Genomic DNA, 24,726 nt, shown 5'->3' on the forward strand with positions numbered 1-24,726 from the left:
AAAAAGAGTCATGTACCAAAATGTTCATTGCAGCTCTATTTACAATAGCCAGGAGATGGAAACAACCTAAGTGTCCATCATCGGATGAATGGATAAAGAAGATGTGGCATATATATACAATGGAATATTACTCAGCCATAAAAAGAAATGAAATTGAGCTATTTGTAATGAGGTGGATGGACCCAGAGTCTGTCATACAGAGTGAAGTAAGTTAGAAAGAGAAAGACAAATACCGTATGCTAACACATATATATGGAATTTAAGAAAAAAAATGTCATGAAGAACCTAGGGGTAAGACAGGGATAAAGACACAGACCTACTAGAGAATGGACTTGAGGATATGGGCAGGGGGAAGGGTAAGCTGTGACAAAGCGAGAGAGTGGCATGGACATATATACACTACCAAACGTAAAATAGATAGTTAGTGGGAAGCAGCCACATAGCACAGGGAGATCAGCTCGGTGCTTTGTGACCACCTAGAGGGCTGGGATAGGGAGGATGGGAGGGAGGGAGACGCAAGAGGGAAGAGAGATGGGAACATTTGTATATGTATAACTGATTCACTTTGTTATAAAGCAGAAACTAGCACACCATTGTAAAGCAATTATACTCCAATAAAGATGTAAAAAAAAAAAAACGAAAAATAGAAATACCATATGACCCAGCAATCCCACTACTGAGCATATACCCTGAGAAAACCATAATTAAAAAAACACCACAACATTCATTGCAGGACTGTTTACAACAGTCAGGACATGGAAGCAACCTAAGTGTCCACTGAGAGATGGATGGATAAAGAAGATGTGGGACATATATACAATGGAATATTACCTAGCCATAAAAAGAAATGAAATTGAGTTATTTGTAGTGAGGTGGATGGACCTAGAGTCAGTCATACAGAGTGAAGTAAGTCAGAAAGAGAAAAACAAATACCATATGCTAACACATACATATGGAATCTAAAAATAAAAAAAAGGTTCTGAAGAACCTAGGGGAAGGACAGGAGTAAAGACACAGATGTAGAGAATGGACTTGAGGACACGGGGAGGGGAAGGGTAAGCTGGGACGAAATGAGAGAGTGGCATGGATATATATACACTACCAAATGTAAAACAGATAGCTAGTGGGAAGCAGCCGCATAGCACAGAGAGATCAGCTTGGTACTTTGTTCCCACCTAGAGGGGTGGGATAGGGAGGGTGGTGGGGAGATGCAAGAGGGAAGGGAGATGGAGATATATGTATACATATAGCTGATTCACTTTGTGATACAGCAGAAACTAACACCATTGTAAAGCAATTATACTCCAATAAAGATGTTAAAAAATAAATTAAAATAAAAATAAAATAAATGGACATTAGAATCATGCAATCTTTAAAGACTGAAAGATTTATGAAAAAACTGAAAATCTGCAAGGCCGATCACTAGTACAGAAATTGAAACAGTAATCAAAAAACTCCCCAAGACAAAAATCCAGGACCATATGGCTCCACAAGTGATTTCTATCAAACATTCAAAGAAGATTTAAAACCCATCCTTCTCAAACTCTTCCAAAAAACTGAAGAGGAGGGAATGCTTCCTAACTCATTTTACAAAGCGAACATCACCCTGATACCAAAACCAGAAAAACTGGCAACACATGTACACAAAAAGAAAATTACAAAGGTATAGTGAAGTAAGAAACAGTTCTTAAAGGGATTGTGCAGACTCACCTCGGTATTCTCCAGGGCCTACTTCAGAGGCAGCAGGCTGAAATGCTCAGTAAAGAGGCATATTTGCTTATCTTAAAGCTCTGGCCTAAGGGGCAGGCATATAATTTAACACATCTAGGGGCCTACTGAAATACTCTCCAAAGACAGAGGCCAGTGGACACCTACTTTGTGCTCTATCCCTGCCTCTTTACAGGTCACTGGGATCTCCCAGGAAGGAGCTTGTGCAAGCATGTAGCACCCAGGATTCTGAAATTCCCGCTTATACCCCTTGATCTCCTGGCTCTGGAGGCCAGTGGGACTTGCACTCATGACTCCCAGGGGGCTGTAATAAACAGAAAGACAGTTTTGAGCTGGCAACCACCTCCAGGGCATAGCACCAAGACAGAAGACTGAAATATACCACAGGCCTTTCTATCCAACAGGCTTATTTGCTTTTCTTGAAGCTTCACCCTGAGGGGCAGCCTAACAAAAGAGCCCCATGAGGCAAAAACCAATAAAACTACAAGGAGAAACAGATGAATCTACTATAATAGTTGGAGACTTCAACACCCCACTGTCAGGAATGGACAGATCCAGCTGGAAGAAGAAAATCAGTAAGGACACAGTTGAAATCCACAACATCATCAACTGGATATAATTAACATCTACTCACTACTTCATTTAACAACAGGAGAATATACATTCTTCTCTCCTCACATGGAACCCAGATAGACCACATTCTGGGCCATAAAACACACCTTACCAATATTTAAAAGAAGAGAAATCATACAATGTCTGCTCTCAGATCACAATGCCTTTAAACTAGAAATCAGCACTAGCAAAATAGCTGGAAACTTCCCCAATACTTGAAAATTAAACAACACACTTCTACATAACACATGAGTCAAAGAAGAAATATCAAGAGAAGTTTTAAAATATGCTGAATTAAATGAAAGAGGATATACAGTTTATCAAATCTATGTGATGCAGCAAAAGAGGTCCTTAAAGGAAAATTTCTAGCATTGAATGCATACATAAGAAAACAAGAAAGATCTAAAATCAATCATATAAACTTCTACCTTATGAAACTAGAAAATGAACAGTAAATTAGTATCAATATGAAAAGAAAAAATAATTAACAGAGCAGAAATCAATGAACTTGAAAACAAAAATCAATACAGAAAATCAACAAAACCAAATGTGGATTCTCTGAAAAGATCAATAAAATGGAGAAGATTCTAACTGGGCTAAGAAAAAAGAGAGAAGACACAAATTACTAATATCAGACATGAAAGAGGGGACATCACTACAGATCCCATGGACATTAAAAAGATAATAAAGGGATAATATCAAAAATTCTATGCCAACAAATTTGATAACACTGATGAAATAAACCAAGTCCATGAAAGACAAAATATGACAAAATTCACACAAAAATAAACAATATGAATAGCCTATATTTATTAAATAAATTGAATCAATAATTAATAACCTTCCATAACAAAAAGCACTGGTCCAGCTGGATATTCTGGTGAATTTTATCAAACATTTAAGAAAGAAATCATACTAATTCTCTACAATTTCTTTCAGAAGTTAGAAGTAGAGTGAATACTTCTTAACACATTTTATAGGCCAGCATTACCCTAATACAAAACACAAAGACATTACAAGAAAAGAAAACTACAGACCAATATCTCTCATGAATGAAGATGCAAAAATCTTCAACAAAATATTAGCAGATCAATTCCACCAACGTATAAGAAATATACACCACAACCATGTGAATTTTGTCTCAACTATGGAAGAATTGTTTAACATTTGGAAAATCAGTTAATGTAATCCATCACAAACCAACAGGCTAAAGAATAAAAATCATATGATCATACCACAGTTACAGAAAATTATATGACAAAACTGAATAGGCATTTATGATAAAAGACCATCAGAAAGCTGTTAATAAAATAAAACTTCCTCAACTTGATAAAGAATATCTTTAAAAAAAAAAACCTACAATAACATTATGCTTAATGGTAAGATTAGAAGCCTTCTTGCTAAGATCGGGAACCAAGCAAGGAAGTCCTCTCTCACCATTCCTTTTTAACATCATATTGGAAGAAACGATGAGAAAATAAAAAGTACATAGATTGGAAAGGAAGAAATAAAACTGACTTTGGGAGTAATGATAGCATCATGATTGCATAATATGTCTCTCTTTTTGGCTCCTCTGTTCAACAACTAAATTTTGGCATCCATCTATGAACAAAAGCACCTCTGTGGAAGTTGTAGGATCAAGCACCATACACCAAGGGACCCAGGAAGAGTCTTTCCCACCTGTGCATCAGGTAATAGGCAGACAGACCTCAGTATAGGCTGTGGAAGAAGCAGGAGCCAGTGAATAGGCCTCAGCCTCTCTTGGTTGTAGTCAGGGAAAACTTGGAGAGTGCTGACTTGGGCAGACACTCATGGACAAGAGAGCCTTGCAGAAGTCCGACCTTCCTGGTAATAGATGCCTGAATTCCTTTGGAGCAAATATATAAATAAATAAGTTTGGACACATTGGAAAGGGTAAGAGTAACTTTGCCAGCACCACCCCTCCCTCAATGTGACACAGCATGGGGCTGAACTAGCCAGCAGTGACCTCTCAGGGGAAAGGGAAAGCAGTGAGTGAGTGCAAAGCTAACCCAGCTATACAGGACATAGCTGGAGAAATCTATTTCTTTCCCATAGCACCCAGAGTACCGAGACAGCACCTCTAAGACTGGGGGACAGATATCAGGAAAGAGGCTGATAAGAATATCAAAGCGCATTAAAGGGACATGGTTCCTGATGAATGCTTTCAGTACTCCAGCAGAAAGCCTGTCCATGAGGTGCTGTGAGAACTTCACCCAAGGATCCCACCACCACCTGACCCACAGGCACCTCCAATGCCCCAAGTGCTAAACCAACAACTCCCCCCACTTTGTGGCCTGCTCTTTGTATGCAAATTTGAGTTCAGTGGCAAGAGCAAGGTCTGATAGACATGGGGTGCCCTCAGAAAATCGGGCCAGTGTCCTTGGGCAAAGGAGAAAGCACAAACATGAGCTGTAGCACACCTTCTGGAAAACAAAAGAGAGGTTTCCAGCAGCTGGTTTAGTGAGTTTTTAAGAATCATAGAAGACACACAAACTTAAAATTCTGCCACAAAATGGAACAAGAAATGTGGAGCAGAGATATCCATAAAGTTGGAGAAAGACCTAGACATAAGCAAGACCAGTGAATAAAATCTCCCACCTGAAGACAACTAGTAAAGATTTAAGGAAGTGACTACTATTTCAAATATAAAAAAAGCAATGCAAGACTGCAAGGAATATAAAGAATCAAGGAAGTATGTCATTACCAAAAGATAACAGTAATACTCCAGTAACTGAACACAAAGATACTGAATTTATCAATTTAGCTAATAAAGAATTCAAACTAGCTGTTTTTACAAACTCAACTGCCTACAAGAATCAACAGACATACAAGTCAATAAAATCAGGATAAACACGTGGATAAAATGAGAAATTTAACAAAGAGGTAGAAACGATAAAAAAGGACCAAAAAGAAATTCTAGAGATGAAGTATGAAATAAATAAAAAGAAAAATGCAATAGGTCATCTACAGCAGAATAGACCAAACAGAAGATAGAATTGGTGATCTAAAGGACAGGAATTTTTAAATAACCCAGTCAGTGTAGCCAAAGAAAAAATACTGAAAGAGAGAAAACAAATCATATGTGAACTACGGGAAACCATCAAACATACAGATATTAGAATAACTGGAGTTCCAAAAGGAAAAAAGAGAGGAATGGGGGCAGAAAGTCTATTTAAAAAAATAATAGCTGAGAACTTCCCAAACTTGGGAGAGACTGAAACATCCAGTCACAAAGCAAATACATCACTCCATTATCTCAATGCAAAATGACCTTCTCCAAGATGTATTATAATTACATTGACAAAAATCAAAGACAAAGAGAGAATCGTAAAATAAAGCAAGAGAAAAAAAATGACTGTAATCTACAGATAGAAACCCAGTAGGTACAGGCCAGGACAGAATAAAATGATATATTCAGTGTGTTGAAAGAATGAAAAAGTCAGTCAAGAATACTTTAACTGGCAAACATATCCTTCAAAAGTAAAAGAGAAATAAAAACTCTCCGAGACAAACAAGAACTGAGGAAATTCATCACCACTATACCTGCCTTACAAGAAATGCTGAAAGAATTTCTTCCACCTGAAATAAAAAGATGATAATTAGTAACATGAAAACATACAACACATTCATAAAGGTAAATACACAGATTTTAAAATCTAAATCTGTAAGGGAATGGTGTGTTAACTACTGAACAACAGTATACAGGTTAAAGGGTAAAAGTATTAAAATAACTATACTTACTATAATTTGCTAACATATGCACAATATGAAAAGAGGTAAATTTTGACATCAAAAACAAAAAAGGGTGAGATAGTAGGGTAGAGCTTTTGTGTGTGATCCAAGTTAAGTTACAATCAGCTTAAAATGGACTGTTTTATCTATAAGATGCTTTATGTAAACCTCATGGTAGCCATGTAGCAAAAACCTATAGTAGATTCACAAAGGATAAACAGAGGGCAATCACAGCATACCACATGGAAAATCATGAATTCATAAAGAGGCAAAAAGAGAAGGAAAAAAAGAATAAGGGAACTGAAACAAACAACAAAAAAACAGCCAAAAAGTAATGAAAGAGATGGCATTACTAAGCACTTACATATCAATAGTTACCCTAATACATGAAATTAATTAATCAGTCAAAGGTCAGAGTGGCTGAATGGATGAAAAAACAAGACCCAACTAAGTCTGCCTTCAAGAGAATCACATAGCCTCAAAGAGATGTAAAAATATCCCGTGTAAATGGAACCCAAAAGAAAGAGGGAGTAGCTATACTTATATCAGACAAAAAAAGGCTTTAAGCCAAAAAATGGTAACAAGACAAAAGGAAGATCATTATATAATTATAAAGTGGTCAACTCTGCAAGATATAACGATTGTGAATATACACACCCAACATCAGAGCACCTAATATACTAAGCAAATACTGAAAGGAGAAATTGACAACAAGACAATAATAGTAAGACACTTCAATACTCCACTTTCAACATGGAAAGATAATCCAGACAAAAAACCACAAAGAAATGCTGGACCTGAGCTATACTTTATACCAAATTGACCTAACAGATATATATAGAACATTCCACCCAAGAGCAGCAGAATACATATTCTTCTCAAGTGTACATGGAACACTACCAAGGATAGGTCATATAAGCCACAATACAAATTTTAGCAAATTTAAGAAAATTGAAAACATACAAAGTATCTACTTGACCAACACGATATGAAACTAGAAATCAACAGCAGGAAAGCTGGAAAATTCACACACATGTAGAAATTAAACAACACACTCCTGAACAAACAATAGATCAAGAAAGAAATTAGAAAGGACATTTTAAAATCTTAAAACAAATAAAAATGGAAACAACACAGACAAAAACTGGGGTTCTGTAAAAGCAGCTCTTAGAAGTTTATAGCAATAAATGCATATATTAAGAAAGTACAAATAATCCCAAAATTTATAAGGAACCATAAAAGACCCAGAATTGCCAAAGCAACCCTAAGGAAAAAGAACAAAGTGGGAGGCATAATCCTCCCAGACTTCAGACAATATTACCAAGCCACAGTAATCAAAACAGTGTGGAATTGGCACAAAAACAGATATATCAATCAATGCAACAGAATAGAGAGCCCAGAAATAAACCCACACAGTTACAATCAATTAATCTTTGACAAAGGAGGCAAGAATATACCATGGGAAAAAATACAGTCTCTTCAGCAAGTGGTGCTGGGAAAGTTGGACAGCTTCATGTAATGAATGAAGTTAGAACACAGCCTCAAACCATAAAAAAATTAAACTTGAAATGCCTTAAACACTTAAACATAAGCCTAGAAGAGATAACAGGCAAAACATTCTCTGACATAAAGCATACCAATGTTTTCTTAGGTCAGTCTCCCAAGACAATAGAAATAGAGACAAAATAAACAAATGAAACCTAATCAAACTTACAAGCTTTTGCACAGCAAAAGAAACCATCAACAAAATGAAAAGAAAACCTACAGAATGGGAGAAAATATCTGCAAACCATGTGACCAACAGGGCTTAATTTCCAAAATATACAAACAGCTCATAAAACTAAATATTGAAAGTTTATAGCAATACAGTCTATAGCAGGGAAAAAAAAATCTCAAGTAATAAGCAACCTAACCTTACACCTAAAGCAACTAGAGGAAGGAGAAGAAACAAAACCCAAAGTTAGTAGAAATAAATAAATCATAAAGATCAGAGCAGAAATAAATGAAATCAGAACAAAGAGACAACAGAAAATATCTATGACTAAAAGCTGGTTCTTTGAAAATTGATAAACCTTTAGCCAGACTCATCAAGGAAAAGTAAAAAAAAAAAAAAAAGGAGAGGTCTCAAATCAATAAAACTAGAAAAGAAAAAGAAGTTACAACTGACACCACAGTAATACAAAGAATCATAAGAGACTATACAGGCCAATAAAATGGAAAACCTAGAAGAAATGGACAAGACTGTACCAGGAAGAAATAGAAAATATGAACAGACCAATCACAAGTTCTAAAATTGAAACTGTAAGTAACAAACTCCCAACAAACAGAAGTCCAGGACCAGATGGCTTCACAGGCAAATTCTACCAAACATTTAGAGAAGAGTCAACACATACTCTCTGAAACTCTTCCAGAAAACTGCAGAGGAAGGAAGACTCCCAAACTCATTCTGTGAGGGCACCGTCACCCCAATAGCAAAACCAGACAAAGATATCACATAAAAAGAAAGTTACAGGCCAATATCACTGATGAACATAGATGCAAAAATCCTCAATAAAATACTAGTAAATCGAATCCAACAAAACATTCAAAGAATAATCATATACCATGATCAAGTGGGATATATCCCAGGGATGCAAGGATTTTTCGGTATCCACAAATCAATCAGTGTGATACACCACATTAGCAAATTGAAGAATAAAAACTATATGATCATCTCAATAGATCCAGAAAAAGCCTTTGACAAAATTCAACACCCATTTATGATAAAATTTCTTCAGGATGTGGGCATAGAGGGAATATACCTGAACATAATAAAGGCAATATATGACAAGCCCACAGCTAACATCATACTCAATGGTGAAAAGCTGAAGACATTTCCTCTAAGATCAGGAACAAGAAAAGGATGTCCACTCTCACCACTATTATTCAACATAGTTTTGGAAGTCCTAACCATAGCAATCAGAGAAGAAAATGAAATAAAAGGAATACAAATTGGAAGAGAAGAAGTAAAACTGTCACTATTTGCAGATGATATGGCACCATACATAGAAAATCCTAAAGGTGCTACCAGAAAACTACTAGAGTTCATCAATGAATTCAGTAAAGCTGCAGGATACAAAATTAATACATAGAAATCTGTTGCATTTCTATACACTAACAACAAAAGACCAGAAAGAGAAAATAAGGAAACAATTCCATTAACCATCATATCAAAAATAATAAAATACCTGGGAGTAAACCTACCTAAGGAGGCAAAAGACCTGTACTCCGAAAACTGTAAGATGCTGAGTCATGATATCGAATATGACACAAACAGTTGGAAAGATATACCATGTTCTTTGATTGTCAAAATGACTATACTACCCAAAGTGATCTACAGACTCAATGCAATCCCTATCAAAATACCAATGGCATGTTTTGCAGACCTAGAACAACAACAAAAAAATCTTAAAATCTGTATGGAAACACAAAGACCCTGGAGAGCCAAAGCAAGCTTGAGAAAGAAAAACAAAGCTGGAGGAATCAGCTCCCTGACTTCAGACTATATTATAAAGCTACAGTCATCAAAACAGTATGGTACTGGCACAAAGACAGACTTATAGATCAATGGAACAGGACAGAAAGCCCAGAAATAAACCCATGCACCTATGGTCAATTAATTTGCAACAAAGGAGGCAAGACTATACAATAGAGGAAAAACAATCGCTTCAATAAATGGTGCTGTGAAAACTGGACAGCTACGTGTAAAAAAATGAAATTAGAACATTCTTTAAGACCATACACAAAAATAAGCTCAAAATGGATTAGACTTAAATGTGAGAGAGGACACTGTAAAACTCTTAAAAGAAAACATAGGTGGAACAGTCTCTGGTCTCTGACATAAATCAAAGCAATATCTTTTTCAATCTGTCTCCCAGAGTAATGGAAATAAAAACAAAAATAAACAAATGGGACCTAATTAAGCTCAAAAGCTTTTGCACAGCAAAGGACACCATAAAAAAAACAAAAAGACAACCCATAGAATGGGAGCAAATATTTGCCAATGATGTGACCAACAGGGGATTAGTCTCCAAAATTTACAAACAGCTCGTGTGACTTAATATCATCAAAAGAAAACAACCCAATCAAAACATGGGCAGAAGACCTAAATAGACATTTCTCCAAAGACAACATACAGATGGCCAAGAGGCACATGAAAAGAAGTTCAACATCACTAATTATTAGAGAAATGCAAATCAAAACTACAAAGAGACATCGCCTCAAACCAGGCAAAATGGCTATGATCAAAAAAATCTACAAATAATAAATGCTGCTGCAGAGGGTGTGGAGAGAAGGGAACGCTCCTACACTGTTGGTGTCAATGTAAATTGGTGCAGCCACTATGGAGAACAGTATGGAGGTTCCTTAAAAAACTAAAAATAGAGCTAACATACGATCCTGCAATCCCACTCCTGGACATATATCTGGAGAAAAACATGGTCCAAAAGGATACATGCACCCCAGTGTTCACTGCAGCACTATTTACAATAGCCAAGACACGGAAGCAACCTAAATGTCCATCAACAGTGGAGTGGATAAAGAAGATGTGGTACACATATACAACGGAATATTCCTCAGCCATAATAAAGAATGAAATAATGCCATTTTCAGGAACATGGGTGGACCTAGGGATTATCATACTAAGTGAAGTAAGTCAAAGAGAGAAAGACAAATATCATATGATATTGCCTATGTGTGGAATCTGAAAAATGGTACAAATGAACTTATTTACAAAACAGAAAGAGTCACAGATGTAGAAAACAAACTTATGGTTACCAAAGGTGAAAGGAGGTGGGGGAGGGATAAATTGTTTGGGATTAACATATACACACTACTGTATATAAAACAGATAACTAATAAGGACCTACTGTATAGCACAGGGAACTCTACTCAGTATTCTATAATAACCTATATGGGAAAAAATTCTAAAAAATAACAGATATATGTATATGTATAACTGATCCACTTTGCTGTACACCTGAAACTAACACAACATTGTAAATCAACTATATTCCAATTTGAAAAAAAATAAAATAGGGGTGTTCTACTGTCACTTGAGATTGACAATCCAACCTTCTATCCACTGCGCTTTTACTTTTTTGGTATGGGAAGTAAATTGGCCTCATTGGGAAAAAAAAAAAAAGTCTATTACAAAATGAGGGATAAAACCAATAGTTTTCCCTCACCCTATATATTCATAGACACACAAACTTTAGCTTAATTATCTCCCTGTAACGAACAGGTTAATATATTTATTGGAATATTTAATACCTCTGAAAAGTGCCCAACTGTAATAATAAATTTGTTAGAGTCATCAGCGATTTAATTCTGTACAATGTCCTCTAAAACATATGGCTACAAATTTAGTAACCCAATTCAGCCCCACATTTTAAGTAGATACATGTCCTAGCACACAGTAGGAACCCAATAAACATTGAATAAATTAACGAATGATGCTGAAAAGTGTCCAAGAGAGGTGATTTGGGAAAACACGAATCATGTGCTTACTTACTCCATGTCCATTGCACTTTAGTGAACACTTATTTGATCTGTCTGCAAGTATCCTTGATTCTACACATTCACGATTTACACAAATCTAAGGAAAAACACATACAAATTTTTTTTTCTGAGTTAGAGAAGTCCAGTTATTGTAACATTACCATCAGTAATTTTATAACATAAGACCACAGACATTCAATGCAGTAATTTCCATTAAGTACTGCTTTTGCTGTAACCCACAAATTTTTATATGCTGTATTTTCAACTTCATTTAATTAAAAATATTTTTCAATCTCTCTTGAGATTTCTCCTTTGGCATAAGTGTTATTTAGAAATGTGTAGTGTAAGTTACAAATATTTGGGGAGTTTTCCAATAAGTCTTATGTAAACTATGGACTTTGGGTGAGGATGATGTAATAGTGTAGGATTGTGGATAGTGTAGGTGTCTGCACTTCTGTGGGGTAAGTGGTTATGGGAACTTCCTGTACTTTCTGCAACTTTTGATGTGAACCTAAAACTTCCCTAAAAAATAAAGTCTATTTTTTAAATAAATTTTAAAGAAATGATTCAGGCTTCTGGTATTCAGTTCCCCATTTAAGGAGTTTGGAAGTTGACACACCATCCTAACAACAAGTAAAAAGCTGAACAGACTGAAGAAGCAACAACTCTTTTAGGATCCATAAAAGAAGTGACTTGGGGGCAAACCACTGCCCCCAGATTGGAGAGACAGACGAGCGAACACAGGGAGTCACAGCTTACCAGAGAAAAGATTCACAAGCGGAAACCTCCTCAGGTACCCGTGCCAGCGTTGGAAAGCCTGAACTGTAATTGATGAATTGCTGGAGGCTCAATACAGACACCTCTGAGAGTTAGGAACTCCAGGAGAGCCCCACAATTTTGTGAGATGTATATCCAGGAGCTCAGCCAACGTTCTCACAGTAAATATTAGAGAAAAAAATTTCTTGTATTCTGGCAGGAGGGGAAAAGGAACCATTTTGAAGTAGCCAGAGCACTCTGTTCTTAACAAGGCTTGCCCTCAGGAGAAACTAGTTAACTAGAGCCTAATCTGGTGATGTCTTATCAGAGCCTAACTGATCTGGGGGAAGGGAAATACCCAATTTCAGTCAGCTCTAACCTTCCATGTGTAAGAAGAGAAATACCCAACTCCAGCCCACTCCAGCCGTCCTGTCCCACCTAAGGGAGGAGAAAAAACATGAGAAACACTTGTGAAGTTCACAGTCCAGAGGCACAGGTTCACTGAAAGACTCAGACCTGTTCATAAGACTAAAGAACACTTCCCCTTCCCACAACACCTCACCACCACATTTCTAAAGGTCTATTTACAGCAGTTCTTTTATCTGGTTCATCATGTCCAGCTCTCAAGAAAACAGATAAGGTTATATACGAAAAGCTAAAAAACACAATTGGAAAAACGGAGAAAGTATCAGAACCATACATGTCATGGATACTGAAATTATCAGACCAGGAGTTTAAAACAACTATGATTAATATGCTAAGGGCTCTAATAGATGAAGTAGACAGTATGCAAGAACAGACGGCAGATGGAAGCAGAGAGACAGCAATCCTAAGAAAAAAATAAAAATAAATGCTGGAATGAAAAAAAAAACCACTGTAACAAAAATGAATAAATGCCTTTAATGGGCTTATTAGTACACTGGAAATAGCTGAGGGAAGAATCTCTGAGCTAGAGGATATATCAATAGAATCCTTGAAAATGAAAAAGCAAAAAGAACAAAGACAAAAACATAACACAGAATATCCAAGGACTATGGGACAACTATAAAAGGTATAACATATATGTAATGGAAACGCCAGAAGAAAAAGAAAAAGGAGCAGAAGAAATATTTGAAACAATAATGACTAAGGATTTCCCCCAAATTAACATCAGACACCAAACCATAGTCCCAGGAATCTCAGAAAACAATAAGCAGGATAAATGCCAAACAAACAAACTAACAAACCCCAACACTTTAGGCATATTGTGTTCAAACAGAAAATCAAAGAATAAATCCTGAAAAAAGCAAAATTTTTTTTTAAAAACCGTACCTATAGAGGAACAAAGATAAGAATTACATCTGACTTCTCCTCAGAAACCAGGCAGTCAGAAGAGTGGAGTAAAATATTTAAAGTATTGACAGAGAAAAATCCCCAACCTAGAATATAGAATTCTATATACTTGCAAAATTATCCTTCAAAAGTGAAAGAGAGATAAAGACTTTTTCAGACACACAAAAATGGAGGGAATTTTTCGCTAAGAGAGCTGTCTTGCAAGACATGTTAAAAGAAGTTCTTAAGAGAGAAGGAAAATAATATAGGTCAGGAACTAACAGGATGTACAATAGCTTTACATAAACTATTTTCTTTGTGTGATAGGCATGTGTCAATGTAGGCTGATCAATTGTAACAACCGTACCACACTGGTGGGCGATGTTAGTAACGGGGAAGACATGCCTGTGTGGGGCCAAGAGGGCGTGTAGGAAATCCCTCTAACATCCTTTCCGTTTTATTGTGATTCTAAAATTGTTCTTTAAAAACAGTCCAAAAAAATGATCCAGGGCAGGGAAATGGGAGAAACAAATGAAACAAGACTGACATAAAAAAAATCAGAATCAAAAAATCACTTTTAATTACAATAGCCTGAAATCTAACAAAACCATCCCTAAGAGCACAGTTTAAATAATATTCTGTATTACTGCACATATTGAAAGTTTGCATAGAAAGAAAATCAATTCAATAATCAGGAGTTTTCACTAAATATGCGCTATTATTCGAGTTCCTAAGAAAATATACTAGAAGTTTTCATTAAAATATACTACAGATATCTAACATTCTATTATGGAATGTATTAAACATCCAAATATTAATTCTTTTAAGTATAAAGTATAATAATCAGAGGATTAAGGATACATTCCCAACTCCCTTATTTCTAGCAATATCAACTTCCCTAAGTTGCAGTTTTCTTAAATGAGTACAATAATACTTCTTCTAAACTATTTGAGATTTGTTTCAAGGTAAAATGATATAATGTATGTGAAAATGATTTCCTTTCACACATGAAATCACAACACTCTTCAGAGAAATGGCCTCACAAAACCCTTTCTAAACCCCAACACCCTAACCCTTTTAAGCCTTTAATGTGTTCCGTCTTCTCATTAGTTCTTGGCCTCCGTGGTGTGTCTAACAACCCCTTTTAGAATGTAGAGATTTTGAAGTAAATTTATTCCCTCTATGTTTTCTCCAGATTTGGTTGGCTGGTCTCATAGATAACAAATTATAATAACAATAAATAATAATAGCCAACCTATATTTAGCTCTTACTATGTGCTGGGCATTGTGCTAAGCACTTTATACTATTATCTCATTTAATCTTTGCAATAACTCCATAGAGTAAATGTTATTATTATCCCCACTTTACATACAGTTGTGATATCTCAGACTGGTTAGGTAACTTGCAAAATGTCAAAAACTAAGAGGTGAAGACTGATTCTTAGCAGCCCCATCTAAGTCATGCTTTTATCTACTGGGCCGCAAAGAGACATATATTACTAAGTGGGATTTCTTCTTTCTTCTCCAAGAAGAAAAGTGAATTTTCATGTTACGGAATATTTAACTCCGAGTATTCCCAAGATTTCTCTCTTCCCCACTCCAGCCCCAGAACACTTGGATTTTCCTTGCTCACAACACTGAAATTCTAATGGGGATCAAACAACTCTCATTTCCCTCAGAGACCAATTGAAGCTTATTCATTTTCTCCTTAACCAAATATTTAAGTTTACAAAGCACTAGTAATTAACTGCAATATTTATTAAAGGAATTAATAAAACTAGATTTTTAAAAATAGATTTTAAGTCATTTACCCTCCCAGTATCACAAATAGAGCCATTTTTGACCACCATTGGATCTTCTCCACCTGTCGTTGTGTAGTGCATAGTTATACATACAGTATTTCGTACAAAAGCATAAATCACAGAAGCACCGTCTCGAAGGAAAGGAGTTTTAAAGGGGTAGGTGCAAATTAATCTGCCACATATAAGATTCCTGCAAACATAATAAATTATATGATTGTTATGCATTAGGCATTTATTAGAAATGCATCAGATTGGTTTCTCTGACAAAAAAGTAAAAATAAACAATGGTTCTCCATTTATGGCAATATATCTAAGGAAAATGTAACACTTTAATGCTAACATTTAAAGTAAAAAGTAAAGCCATTGATACAGGCTTAATAAGCCTGTAGCACAAGAAAGATGCCAAGGCTAGAGATTTTGATTTCAGATTTACTCCCATACACATGTGATACTTGAAACCACTGGAGTGAATGACATATATAGAGAAAAACTAAAAACAGAATCTTACAGAACACGAGAGGTTATCTTTAATATTTGCATAGCATACCTCCATGCACAAAATTTATATCTGCCTCTTTCTCTACCACAGTTCCCAAACCTATCAGTTTGAGACTGTATTTCTTCATAGCAGGCAAATGGAGCATTTTTTGAACCTGTCAAAGTTAGAAATATATTTGGATTAAAACTTCTTTTTTTTCCATCTTCCTCAATTTCCTCATATATTTATGTTTCTTATGTTTTTTTCTCTATTATTATCATCTATTCAAAAGTTTCTTAGTGACGTTGTAAGAAAAAAGAAATGATTAAAGTGAAAAGTAACGCTCATGGTTATTTCTCCTTTTACTTCATTTTCAGTCATTTCCATCACAAAAGGTATTATGAGGATAGGGGAGAGCTGTAGAAGTGTAAACCTTGAGAGGGCTCTGTGAAAGAAGACAAGAGAGAGAAAACTATACTTGTTCTCCTAGATTCTGAGTAGGAATTTATAAAAAGCCAGGTGTATAAAAAAATCTCATTAAAGAAACCTCGTATCTTCGGAAAGTCTGAAGTGAAGGGACCAAAATTGCCAAACTATAAATTTACCTATTTTTCCTTCATTCCTATATTAGTTTTTTTATCATTGTGTAAAAAATTACCAATATACTGGCACCTTAAAACAATACCCACGTCACAGTTTCTGTAAGTCAGGAGCCTGGCAAAGCACAAGCAGGTTTTCGGTTCAGGGTCTCACTAGGCTGAAATAAAGTTCTTAGCTGGGGTTACAGTCTCATTTGAGGCTGGAGTCCTCTTCCAATCTCACTGGTCATTGGAAGAATTCATTTTTTTGCACCCATTGCTCCATTGTCTTACTATCTGCCAGGGGTTGCTCTTGATCCCTCGGGTCCTAGTCACACGGCCCTCTCACAACAATGGCAGCTTATTGCTGCCAAGCCAGCAAGAGAATCTTCTGACATTTTCCATCTTCTAAAGGCTCACATTATTAGGTGAGGCCCCACTCAGAATGATCTCCCTTTTGATTAATTCAAATTTGACTAATTATGGACCTTAATTACATCTTTAAAATTCCTTCATATTTACTATATAATCTAATCATAGGAATGATATTCCATCATATATTCACGGGTTCTCCCCCAACTCAGAGAGGGGATTATCCAAGAAATGTACACCAGAAGAATATTGGGAGCCATCTTAGAATTCCACCTAGCACAGTCACCGTCTCCAAAATGAACCTTGCTAAGTCTAGCTGCCCATCTATAAAATATAAAAGTAGGTAATAATATCTACCTCAGTGGAGTGTTATGAAACTTAATTAAGATGATGCTTATTTAGTCACTCTTTTTTTTATTAATTTATTTTTGGTTGCGTTGGGTCTTCATTGCTGTGCATGGGCTTTCTCTAGTTGCGGCGAGCGGGGGCTACACTTCACTGCGGTGTGCGGACTTCTCATTGCAGTGGCTTCTCTTGTTGCAGAGCACGGGCTCTAGGCTCACAGGCTCTAGAGCGCGGGCTCAGTAATTGTGGCGCCATGGGCTTAATTGCCGAACAGCATGTGGGATCTTCCTGGACCAGGGCTCGAACCTGTGACCCCTGCATTGGCAGGCGGATTTTCAACCACTGCGCCACCAGGGAAGTCCCATATTTAGTCACTCTTAATTCCCATCTAATCCTTCTCCATTTTCTTTTGAGATTAAGAAGGTTTCTCCTAGTTACCAGCTCCTTCTATGATTTACATTTTCCCCACTATTCCCTTTAATTTTTTACCTTCTCCTAATTCCATCTCTTTCCACCATTTTTAAACATTGGTCCATCAAGGGTGCTTGTATATGTACCGTGAGGACAGGTAATGGTATTTCTGAGTATTCACAATGTTTATTAGCTCAGTTGTGAATCTGAGAATACCAGGTTAGGAATGCTCTTCATCCAGGCCAATTTTTACTCATTCAAATAGTGCTTCTAAAGGTACCAATGAGCCCTGTATTTAATTTCTCCCTTGAATACCTTCTCTCATTAGTGTTAGGGACTTTCTTTCAGCTCAGTCTGGGTTTTCCAAGGTGATATGGAAACACCAAAAGGGCAACACTTTGAAAATGTGAAATCACATGTCAAATATTTCCTTAAACCCAGTATACTGATGAAGTCTACAAAGAGAATTTTCTCTTCTATAGTCCAAATAGTGTATTTATATTCCCTCTGACCTATTATCAAATGCTATGAGGTACCACAAAATAGTAGATGGACTTTCATAGACAGATGTGCATGGCTGGTACTAGGTCAGTAAATGTGGGTGCTGGAAAACTACTGCAAGTAGTTTAGGCAAGACTCATAAATAGCACTGCAGAGTAGGGAGTTTGAGGTTTTACTCCCTTGACCACTATTAGAGACGACTAGTTTACGTTTCCAGTTAGATGGACTAGAAGGCCACCCCATCTCAACTGTAATAAAGGGAGCCATTGAAACGTTAGCTGAAGTTTTATCTTTCATAACCTGACATCTTTCTCACCTCATCTCATGACTAATAGGATATGCAACTTAACATATCCTAAAACCAAATTCTGTTTTACACCCTAGGCTTCTTTATAGGACCATTAGTCAACCAATGTTCAGGCGAAAACTTAGGAAGAATTCTTGATTTCTTTTTCCCCCCCTCACTACCTGCCTCCACCATCTAATCCACGTATTATGGACACTGCCCCTAAATACAGCCTGAGCATGACCACTTCTCATCTGCTGTGCAGCCATCACTCTAGCCTGTGCTATCATCAGTTCTCTTCTAATATGCTACCATAGCTTCTAAACGACTCCCCACTTCCACTCTCCATAGTACATTCTCCATATCGTAAGTCAGAGTGATCTTTTTAAAAAATAAAAATACATCAGCCTCTTAATTAAATACCTCTAGTGGTTTCCCATTACATTAAGAATAAAATCCAATTTTCTTGCCATGGTCCTTACTCAGCCTGGTTCACTACCTTTCAGCCACACTGCCCTTGTTTTCATCCTTGAACTCACCAAATTCATTCCTAACTCAGAACCATAACATTTGCTGCATTTCTCTGCCCAAAATGCTCTTTCCTAAGATCATCTTCTGGCTGACTTCTTCTTAATATTAAAGTTTCTACTCAAATTTCACTTCCACACAGAAACCATCTCTGAACACCCTGTCTGAACAGCCTCACCTTCATCATCAGTCTTTTTCCTATCACTCTGTTTGCTGTTGCTTTGTTTGGGGGATTTTGTTGTTGTTGTTATCATACCATTCACCACTAATGGAAATGATTATATTTATTTATTTATTTACTTACTAATTTTTTATTGTTTATGCCTGAACCCTTCACTGGAATATAACCTCCATAAGAATAGGAATCTTTTTTTTTTTGTCTTTCCCATCCCTGGGTTTCCAGTCCTAGAAGAATGCCTCACCCAATTAAGGTGATAAATAAATATTTATTAAATGAATGAAAAAAATCAACACCTTGGGGAACATATTCCATGATCTGTCTTTCTTATGGAGTTTGACATCCAAAATCAAAACCTCCAATAGGAATTATACCTATTCTATTTGAAGCAATAGAGATTTTTAAAGATTAACATTTGAAACAAACTCCTTAGTGATCTCTCCCAAATTATGTTTCCAATGTCACCTCACTAATTTCATTAGTTTCTGTTTTGTGGCCTTCTAAATATTTTTTATTGAAAGAGGCAATATCGATTCTACATTTTTCAAATAACTTGTAGATAGAACCAATTTAAAATTTCCACAAATTCACGATAAGAAGTAAGAGTTGAAGTTTTTTCCTCATGGCTCCTAAAACAGTCCTAAGAGATATTTAAGATAAATAAGCATAAACTTACTTATACAATCTGAAGCCACTTGAGCTATATAATTCTTTTCCATCTCCAATAAACTACAGATTATTACTGTAACACCAGCTAAAATAATGGAGACATAACTATTTTCAAAGACGTCCAGGAAATTCATCACTAATTATGAGAATAACAAGAGACAGATTAAATGAAATATTTATTATATTGGCACTCAAGGAAGAAATGTAAGTAAAGATTATCTATCTCTTGTTTTCATTTATGTTTACACTCCAGCTTCATTCTTCTGTCTCATTGAGGCCAATCTTTTTCCACATGGTCAAAAACATAGCTGCCCAAAACTCTGGAGCTTTATTTATGATAATTTTGAGCCCTTAGAGGGAAAACTCTCTTGTTTAACTGTCTAAAAGTCCCAGAAAAGAAACTCAGAACCTCCCCAACTCCCTTAGCATGACTTAGACATTCAGCCTAAAACCCACCAAATGTAGCAAGGTTGAAGAGTACTGCAGTTAGACTGGGTCTGGTTAGGTACCAGCTACTGTCCAACCAAGTACAAACAGGGGTATAAGACCAAACTATACTAATAACATATTTCCCACAGTAACCATGTGGATATTAAGCAGTTCTTAGAAAATGGTACTAAGAGGAAAATCCTACCAGTTTATGATACTCTGATCTATACTAACCTCTGCCTTCTCTATATAAACTCTGGTACTCCAGAAAAACATGACTACTAGAAAGCATAAACTGTTACCATAACCTCAACTTTGGCTAACTGTCCCCCAATATCCATTCCTTCTTTCTTCCATTTAGTAATAGAACTTTCTTGTTATTAGCAGGGCACATAGACACCAAGCTAGAGAAAACATTTTTCAGACTCCCTTGCAACTAGATATGGTATGTGACTAGGTTCTGATCAGTGGATTATGAGTAGAAATTATATGCAAAACATCCAGTTAATGGCATTAAGCGCAAGCTGGTCACACTTCCATTTCTTCTTTTCTCCATTCCATGAGCTAGTATAAACGTTTTGTGCTGGAAAACTACCTTCTCCCAGAGACACAAGGGATGACGGAGCAAAAAGAAAGATGACAGGTTCCTGAAAAATGTCATAGAGCAAAGCTGCTGAACCATCTTTGATGAATTGCCTATCTCTGGAATACTATATGAGAGAGAAAATACAGTCTATCTCTTTTGAACCATTGTATTTTTAGGTATCTGTATAATAAGTTTATTCTCTAACTAATAACGAGGATTGCCATTATAGTAAACCAAATGCTTTAGGAATGGGTGTCCCATATAAAATGTATTACACCAGATGCCACGGTTCACTAGTAACAGGAAGACCAGATTGATCCAGACTGAGCTCCAAACTGATCCACAGTGTTCAGAGGACCAGTGGGAGCACAGGTGGTCAGTTCTACCCAATATCTGCATTGCAGTCATTGAAGAGTTTGCAGTACTGAGTCCAGTGGGATCAGCTATTAACATAGGCAATCTTACAGACACTTTAGAAGCAATTATTACCATTCATGAGATCAAACAAATTAAGCTCAGTTGAATGACCACTTTGAATACTTGTAGTTTCCATTACATAATTCCTGAAACTTCCTATTTATCTTGGTCTCACTTTTATGAGATTCTATCATAGCACTATTTCTTCTGAGTTCTAAGACACTTTATTTTTTCCTCAGATAAAGGTGCAAGCACTATATTCAGAGAGCCACAGTTCCTATATCCCGATCTCCCTTATATCTGTCATACCAATAAATGCACTACCTATAAAAAATTTTCTAGGGGCCAAAGACAGTGGGCCATCCTCTATACCAGAATTAGAAATGTGTGACAGACTTTAAGTCTAGGTGTTTGGGGCCAAATATTAATTAAATGAATTGACTCCCTGGGGATACTAACTTTCAGAAAATAATTTATTGGTAATAATTTATTGGTAATTAACTGGTAATTTATTGGTAAAGAAAATAATTTATTGGTAATTTATTGGTAAAGAATTTTTGAGGCCTTGATCTCTCTTGGTAAAATTATCCTGGACATTTTATCAAGAACTAGACTAGGACACACATCTACTTCTCTGACATTTAAAAAACTCTCATTGAGGAAGAGATCAGCAAGAAGGCAGAGTAAGAGATCTCTCCAGCCTTCGTTCCCTCCCCCCCAACACACAAAAACAACAGTTAGCTCTCTACAAACGAAAATAGCCCTGGGAGGGGCTCAAGGGTACGATTAAGAACCTATAGCGGGCTTCCCTGGTGGCGCAGTGGTTGAGAGTCGGCCTGCCAATGCAGGGGACGTGGGTTCGTGCCCCAGTCCGGGAAAATCCCACATGCCGCGGAGCGGCTGGGCCCGTGAGCCATGGCTGCTGAGCCTGCGCATCCGGAGCCTGTGCTCCGCAATGGGAGAGGCCACAGCAGTGAGAGGCCCGCATACCGCAAAAAAAAGAAAGAACCTATAGCAACACAGTGGAGCAAGAAAGGAGACTAACTGGATAGAAAGGACCACTGGGTAGATGACTTGGTGGACATACTTGGAGAGAGCCAGGAACACAGAAGGGTGGGGACTATCAGCATCTGTCATGCAGTGGATGCCACCACCGTCCCCAGTGGCCTGCTCTCCAGAGGACATGGCAGAGTTTGCCAGGAGGGCCTCCACAACAGCCATGGACACCCCACAGCTTTCAGAGTCGAGGATCACACAGGGCTCACCACAGGAGGACCCCAGCAGCCCACTCCACAGAGGACACTGGCAGCTTTCTCCATGAGGCTATCGAGAGCCATCTCCACCCAACTAAGAAGATGCTGCTGCACCCCACCCAGAAAGAGCTGCTACCGTTCTGGCCAAAGACCAGGGCTGCCCCTCCACCCCAAACGCTGCATATGCCCCAGACCCCAGAGCCAGAGCTGCTCCATGGGCACCCAGTCACCAATCCTGTGTGCTGCCCAGAGCCTTAGACCCTGGATCCACTGTTGCTCAGCAAGCACATGCTTTCTAGGCCTTGCCTCCATGGGTGCTCCACGTGTGCCCATGCCTGAGACAGCAGGAAAAGCCTACAGGTAATATCATACAGCTAATACTATACTTATCTAACTAAGCGTAATATTAAGCATTCTCCATCTAAGAGCACATCGCTAAATCACAACAATGTTTTACTAATTTCTTACTACTTTCATTCAATACTGACCCTATACAGTGGAGTAAGGAAATAAAAACAAGTAAATAACATACAAACTGGAAAATAAAAAGTAAAACATTCTTTATTCTCAGAAGACATGATTGTGTGTGTGTGTGTGTAGAAAATCCAAGAAAGTCAACAAAAAATACTAGTAGAGCCAGTGTGGTAGGTATTGTGGGTCATTATCAAATTCCAGTGATCTCTGCGAAATATAGCTTTTTAGACAAAAAAGTATACAGTTTGCTTCTAGCAGTAAATTTCATATCATCTTTGTCAGCATTTGTATAGGAAGAAATAACTCGGAAAGCGCTAGATGTTTGATTAGTTACCAGGCAATATACAAAATGTGTTGTAAATTTTTTTTCTTATGATGATTCATTCTGAGCAAGTACTCTGAATTCTTATTATATATTTTTTCCATTTAACAATTGTTCATCTACATCATAGTATAATTCTCTATTCTGTGATGACCAATTAGAATAAGATTTCTCTATATTTAGTAGGCATCATTATGACTTACTATATTCGATCACAGATAAGGGATCAAGATACAAAAATCGATTGTATTTCTACCTATTAGCAACAAACAACTGGAAAACCAATCTTCATAAAAACAACAATTTTTACAATAGTACCAAAACCTAAAATGTAGTTAGGATTAATATAAAATAAAGATATTAAAAATATGTTCATTAAACTACAAAATGCTGCTTAAAGCGTCATGGGTTGCAAAACACAATACTGTTAAGATACTAATAATCCAGAATTCATCTATAAATCTGACACAACCTCAATCAAAATTCTAGGAGGCAATTTTTTTTTTTAGAAATTGGCAAGCTGATGTTAAAATTTATATGGAGATGTAAAGGACTCAGAAAATCCAAAGCAGTATTGAAAAAGAATAAATGAAATTGAATGACTTATATTACCTAATATATAAAGGTTTACTATAAACTACAGTAATCAATAGCATAAGGATAAACAGATTGATGTAGAATAAATCTAGAAATGGAACTATATTATATTATCAACTGATTTTAAACAGAGATAGCAAATCAATGGAATGAAAAATAATAATCTTTCCAAGAAATAATGATTTAAAAGAAAAGTTAGGTTCAAGGTGAAGATGGTGGAATAGGAGGAACTGGAGCTCACCTCTCCTCACAAATATATCAAGAATACATCTACAAATGGAACAATTCACACAAAGCACCTGCTGAACACTAGCAGAGGACCTCAGACACCCAAAAGGACAAGAAAAGATCCCCGCATAACCAGGTAGGATGAAAGAGAGAAAAGGAAGAAAAAGAAAGGAGGAAACAGGATGGGACCTGCTCTGCTGGGAGGAGTTGAAGGAGAGGAGAGGTTCCCGCAACTGGAGAAGCCCCCTCACTGGCAGGGCAATTAGCTGAGATAGAAGGGGAGCTGCGAGGGCTATCAGAGGAAAGTGCAGCAACCAGTCTGTGGCAGGCAAGACAGAGAGAGATTTACACAGATGGTCCATGCCACAGCCTGCAAGCCCCAGGGTGAAACGGGTGTCTGCCAGTGCCGGAACATGGGGTTTGGAGAGCAGACCCAGGGAGAGGAGGGCTGTTGGCTGCTCGGAGACAGCCTGAGGGGACAGAAGTGAGGAGCTCTGCAACTGGGAATGCTCTTGGAAGAAGCCTGGACCACCACAGAAGTGAGGAGCCACTGCTGAGTGATGCATGAAGGGCG

General features: G+C 37.0%; 1 protein-coding gene across 1 annotated transcript in view; it reads right to left on the reverse strand.

Annotated features, from left to right (window-relative positions):
• The window catches only part of LOC136141918 (disintegrin and metalloproteinase domain-containing protein 32-like), a 136,023-nt gene that overhangs the window by 13,062 nt on the left and 98,235 nt on the right, over positions 1 to 24,726 (reverse strand). Inside the window, exons 16-18 of the mRNA XM_065900074.1 lie at positions 16,048 to 16,153; positions 15,510 to 15,690; positions 11,645 to 11,728 (exon numbers count right to left, since the gene is read on the reverse strand). Coding sequence (XP_065756146.1) covers positions 11,645 to 11,728; positions 15,510 to 15,690; positions 16,048 to 16,153 — 371 coding nt within the window. The remainder of the gene's footprint in view (positions 1 to 11,644; positions 11,729 to 15,509; positions 15,691 to 16,047; positions 16,154 to 24,726) is intronic.

The sequence above is a fragment of the Phocoena phocoena genome, chromosome 21 (genome assembly GCF_963924675.1).
Source record: "Phocoena phocoena chromosome 21, mPhoPho1.1, whole genome shotgun sequence".
Taxonomy (NCBI): domain Eukaryota; kingdom Metazoa; phylum Chordata; class Mammalia; order Artiodactyla; family Phocoenidae; genus Phocoena; species Phocoena phocoena.